The sequence below is a fragment of the Acanthisitta chloris genome, unplaced genomic scaffold, assembly GCF_000695815.1.
Source record: "Acanthisitta chloris isolate BGI_N310 unplaced genomic scaffold, ASM69581v1 scaffold34037, whole genome shotgun sequence".
Classification (NCBI taxonomy): domain Eukaryota; kingdom Metazoa; phylum Chordata; class Aves; order Passeriformes; family Acanthisittidae; genus Acanthisitta; species Acanthisitta chloris.
Window position 1 is genome coordinate 20,879 of NW_008684821.1, and position 6,050 is coordinate 26,928.

Here is a 6,050-nt window from a genome sequence, read left to right on the forward strand (position 1 = left end):
TCAAGAATACTTAAATATTACATTTCTCTCTCTCTCTGTCCCCCTCTTTCGGTCTCTCACTGTCTTTTTCTTTGTTGTCATTGATTTAAAGATTTGATTTCTTTTTTTTTTAGGAGAGAACCCTGTTGAATTGAACACTTTCCTTTTTCTCTAATTTCATCCAAACAGTATGGAATACACCAAAGATTGCTAGAAATCTTCAGAATTGTGGCACAACAAAGATTTTGATTAAAAAGAAAACAAAAAGAAACTAGCTAGGAACCTCTAATTTTTAATAAGCAGTCTTTTTTTTTGCAGGAATTCTTGAAAGCAGAAACCTTGTGAAGTACTCTACTATTGTCTTACTGAGCAATAGTAGAATTCTTGAAACCTTATTAATATATCGCTCTAATTTTAATCCTGATTTTTTTGAAAAAAAATTAGAAATTGTGTGTAGAGCCACAATAGAACTGCTTTTTATTTATAAAAATATCATAATATTTCAGCAGAAATAAGTGCATATACCTTGTGAACATGAATTTATGAAAAGGAGAAAAAAGGAACAAGAGATGAATGTAGACCATTGCTAAAAATATTCCCTGTAATTCATTGTGTAATGCTTGGCCCAGGCTGGTTCAAACTGTTTCCAGTGATGAGGTTTTTACTTTTTTTTCTTATGAGATTATTTAAGGTTAATGGTTTCTATGAGGAATTTGTTTTCATACTCTGCACTTAGCCATAATTTTTCATTTTTCTTTCTCTAAATGAAACGTTTGGAAACCATAGCCATTCCAGAATTACTTAGTAGAAATTTAGCACTTGGCGTTCAAACTTCTGAACTTTATTTTTCAGTCTATATAATTCAGTATTCCATATTCACCATATGAGAGCAATGCTTAACATTTTCAGTTTATCTAGGTCCCTATGTTGTCTTAATATGCAAGCCCTAAGACGTGCAATAGAATGAATGGCTTTGTAGATGTTGTTGAAGGATGCCTGAAGGATGTTCTAAATGTTGTTCATACAAACACTGGCCAGTTAATGAGTTTTAAAGTCACATTGTTAGACTGTAGCAATTATATTGTCACATTTGAAACTCCATATCAGTAACTCCAACCAAATCAGGATGCCCAGAGAAGTTGTTGATCATGCCCCATCCCTGGAGGTGTTCAACACCAAGTTGGATGGGTCTCTGAGCAACCTGGGCTAGTGGAAGGTGTCTCTGCACATGGCAGGGTGGGCTTGGAACCACATGATCTTTAAGGTCCCTTCCAACTCAAACGATTCTATGCTTCTATGAAAAGTGGTTTTTGCACAGGTTTAATTTAACTATTCTTTTATTTTCATCCTTCTCAACTCACTGATGGAAACAAAATCAAGCTGTAAGATACTTTCTGAAAGGTAGTAAACTTTTTTTTTACTTTTACATTTTGGCAGCTTTTGAAATGTTCATATGCATTCTGACTGCTTTTAAAATGGCTTTTCAAAATGAGCTTCATCTTTTCAAGACAGCTGTATTAAATGTGTGTACAGAATTCCTCAGGCATTTTTCTGCAACATCACACGAGTAACAACATTCCTAAAATTTCGTATTTACTCTAGACCTGCATATTAAGACAGATACATGGAAAAATTTATTTTTAAGAGTCCATTGTAACAACTGTCAAAAAAGAATATCTGTTGAATGATTTAACTGCATACTCTCATTGGGAATGAGGTGGTTCCACTAGTCTTTTTATGAGCCATGAAACCAGGGCCACATCTCTAGGGTAGCTTTGGACAGTTAGGTTCACCTCACAGACTTTTAATTCTCTGGTATATAACGGGCATTGGCCATTTCTGCTTTTGCTTTAGTTTTAGAGAACATTTGTCCTAGTATGATTGCTTACTACTTGAGAACTTGTGTTTTAGTAGCTGGCGACCTAATTGGTGCTCCAGCCCTCAGCCTTGAATCACAGAGATAGAAAACATGTCTTTACTGTTTAACACCGGTGACTTTTAGAGGTGGATTGTTCCTGGAGATTGTTTTGGGGGAGGGGGTGGCTGGAGTTTATTTTATTTTTTTCTTCCAGGGCTTAATGGTGCTGGTATTTGAATAATTTTTGGTTATTTATCAGAAGATTGTAGTTGCATATAATTCACTTTGGATATGATGCATCTTACTTCACTCTAGCTTTTACACTGAACATCCTATATGGTTATTTGTGAAAGTAATTTTCAGAGGCAGTACATACCTCAAGCTAAATGACCAAAATGTGATGAATTATGTTGTATATCTCTAATGCATATTGAGGGATCTTGGCTGATTAGCTTAGAGTAGTTGACTAGCTTTTAGATGGTTTTGTGCAGGTGAACTGAAACCTACTTTAAAACTGGAGGTAGAGAGGCTTAGTGATTGTGTTATCCTAGGAAGGGCTATGTACCCAGGGAAGAACAAGAGTTTATTTGCTGTCAATAGATTTTTTTAAGTAGCACTCATTTCTTACAGCTACAGCTATGCAATGTAAAGAGGTATGATTAATGCATGAGCTGAAATGTGCAATATCACTTCCACAGATGTTAAAGTGTAAAAATTTTAAATATATGACCTCTCACTTCAACTGGGATTACAAAAAAATAAGAGTTTAAAAGAGTTAGACATTCATATCTCTCTGTAATCCGTTGTGAAATAGATACTTACATTTCTAAGATTCCTCTAAACTGCCTAGACTTAAAATTAAATATTTGTTTATTATCACAGTTTTTTAACAGATAATATCATACATTAAGCTAGTCTCAATTTGCTGCCTGTATCTCAGGGTGCTCTGTTACAGCTCAACACAAGCATCACACTTTCGTAATTCTTAGGAGAAGGACTAATGCTTTTACAGCAGAAGAAAGTATTCATCTCTGAGCTCTGTGTCTGTGTATGCTTATCAAGTGTTTGCATTTGGTTTTTTGAAACAATGAACTTGTGTAACATGGCACCCATCTGATTGTATTGCTGCAAAATTCAGTGTGAAGGAAAATGGTCAAATTATTATGTAGTTAAAGGCCATTAATTATTACCATAAATACAGAATTTCTCAGAAGCAGCTCCCATTTTTAGGGCAGCTGTAAGATGTGGTCATAACTTCTGTTTTAAAATTTATGTGCTGGCTAGTCCAGGATGTGTGAAATTCTTTTTGGCTATGAAAAGCAGAGACAAAAAGTATGACCAGTTCTTACTATGGTCCAGTTTATAACTAAGGTCTCAGCACCATGAAAAAGAAGGAGCTATAATTATTTCCAGGGCAAAAGTCTGACATTTCTAATGGCAGAGAATTGATGAAAAAGCAGTTTATAGCAGGCATTTTGGCTGCCAATGTCATGAAAAATGGAAATGTTGATTCTAGTAGCAGCTGTGTTAGTAGGAGACAGATGTCTTACCTAAGTAAAAGCATAAGGTCAGTTTTCCTGGGTATCTCTGTTTGAGATATTAGACTTAGAAAATAGACATGAGTTCTGCAGTTATAAAGGTTTATTTGGGTTGAGAAGTATTGGGCTCTGTGAGTGTCATAATGATTATATGCCTATATATATATGAGGCAGGTTTGCTGCACACAAGATAGATACTAGCTTGCTCTTTGTGACAAGAAAAGAATAAATGACAGAATTAAAACTGCTTCCAAAATCTGCTGCATTTGAGATATTACACATAAGAACACCGAAATATTTATCTTTACACCTCCTTTTTTTTTTTCTGATTTCAATGTTTGTTTTTCTATCTTGAAACATGCTAAATGTAAAGACAAACTTTTATTCTATTTGCATAAATTGAAGCCAGGATCTTCGCATCAGGATGTGAACATAGTGTGTGTTATACTCCTAATATTTGAACTGAACGATTTAACTAAAAGCAAGAAGTATGGTATTCATTGGCATACATACTGAACAGAAGACAATCCCATATTTCCCATCCCTTCCCTAAATCACACAAGATATCCATGGTGCACAAACACATCTATTTCACAAGTTCCTTGAGAGTGGCAGGTGTCTGCCTATTTTCTGCTGCAAATGGCAGTGACTCTTAAGTTTTGGATGAAACTTCATGTTTCTTTTCCAGTCTTCTATATTCCAACCATACAAGAAGTAGCCAATATTTCTAATTACCTCCTACTGACAGAACCAAAACCAAGGTAAAAAAATGGGGTGGGGAGTGGCAAGAGAAACCCAGATCTCTAGAGAGCCCAGTTGCTTGTGTAAACACTTGTGCGGCGTTAAACCTTATCTTGGGCTTTCTGCTCCATTAATTGAGTACTGCCCGTGTTACCGGTACTGATACACTGGTTGCTGTTGCAAAACTCGTAGCTGCTGTGAAGCAGAGTGGTGTGATATGAAGTGATGCAGAAAACAGTAGAAGCTCTGTCGCTAGGTCAGCTGCAAGAAGAAGTGACGTGTGTGAATGTACAGTATACGGAGTTTTGTGAAAGATGCAGTCTCTCTTTCTCCCAAAGAACTTCAGCTAATGATACAAGGGGAATTCAGTTCCCTTTGGCAGGACTCCATGTTGGTCTGGATGCTTTTAATACTTCTGCTTCTGCAGTTACTTAGCTCATGCTGCTAAAAATATATTCATGACAGACTTAATGAAAGTATCTTCTTTTAAAAACTACTTGTCAACAATGATCATTTAATGCTCTTGTTTGCATGTGTGGCTCTCATTATTCTGACATAGCTATTAATACTGATGAAAATTAAAGAGATAAAATCCAAATATTTTCATACTTGCACTTTTCCAATAGCATCTAAGAAACCCCACAGCTAATCAGCCATAGATTTTCTTGATTTTTTGTTTATTTTTTTCAATTCAAGAGTAATCTAACAGTATATGAAATTGCATTACAGCAGTAAGAGCTTCAAAATCCCAGTAGATGATGTAATTATGATTAAAAATTAGTATTATTGAATAATTCACTTTTTGTAATATGCAAAAGTAATTTTTTCTCTCATTTTCATTAACCATCAGTCTTAATATCTAACTAATGAAAAACATAAACAGTGTCATCTGTCAGGTTGCTAACAGAGAATGCCACTTATTGGAGCCTCATTGTTTACTTTAGCAGGTAATTTGTGGACCGGAATCATTTAATTGTTCTGAGCACATAATTACATGCCAGCATTTTCCAATTTAATTAAAATGTACAAATCTGAAGATTAAGGGAATTTTTGAATTATTAATCATTTCTCCTCTAGGAAATCTTGTTGCTCTGCAGGAGATTTGTCCAGTGTACAACTATACGTATTTTTTTCCTTCTCTTTCACAGACAGACAATTTTCCCGCAGAGCCCAATTACATGGGCAGCAGGCAGCAGTTTGTTCAAAGGTAAGGCCTATTAAATAACTTTCTCGGCTTCCCCATTTGCATTCTTGTCAAAATTGCTTTGCCAGAGAGTACAATTCAACTTAGAACAAGTAAATACAACTCTCTCTCTCTCTCTCTTTTTTTTTTAATATGTATTTCAGTAGCTCCACGTTCAAGGATCCAGAAAGAGCCAGCTTGAGGGACAGCGGGCATGGGGACAGTGATCAGGCTGACAGTGACCAAGACACTAACAAAGGCTCCTGCTGTGACATGTCTGTTAGGGAGGCACTCAAGATGAAAACTACTTCAACTAAAAGCCAGCCACTTGAACAAGGTGAGTGAAGCCTCCAATGCTTACAAAAGCATAAAGTTTAAGCCTTCATTATAAACCTATTAGTATTGCAGTTGTGGGTTATCAGGATGGAATAGCCCACTGATAATACTATCAGACAAAACTGTAAATCTTGTTGCTAGCCCAGAGCAAAGAACACTCAGTATCTTTCAGAATGAACATGAAATGAAACCACAAGTGTCCAGAGTAGATTAAAAAAAAATAAATTAGTACTTTTCTAAAAGGATTAGAATATGCTTTATCTCCTCTGGCATTGCCTGTGATATATTTTATACAGCCCTTCTGCCAAAGCGTGATTTGGAAATTCAAACTAGACATGACTGCAACAGATAAAAGAATGCCAGTCATTTACATTCCTCATGTAGTTTGGAGAAGAGGAAAAGAGGCTTGGGATAT

At 35.7% G+C, this 6,050-nt stretch overlaps 1 protein-coding gene across 1 annotated transcript in view; it reads left to right on the plus strand.

Moving 5' to 3' along the window:
- Positions 1-5,636, plus strand: part of LOC103806765 (protocadherin-17-like) — a gene marked incomplete at both ends in the record, with an annotated part of 26,507 nt that extends 20,871 nt beyond the window's left edge. Inside the window, 2 exon segments of the mRNA XM_009079472.1 lie at positions 5,265-5,323; positions 5,464-5,636. Coding sequence (XP_009077720.1) covers positions 5,265-5,323; positions 5,464-5,636 — 232 coding nt within the window.
- Positions 5,637-6,050: the final 414 nt, after the last annotated feature.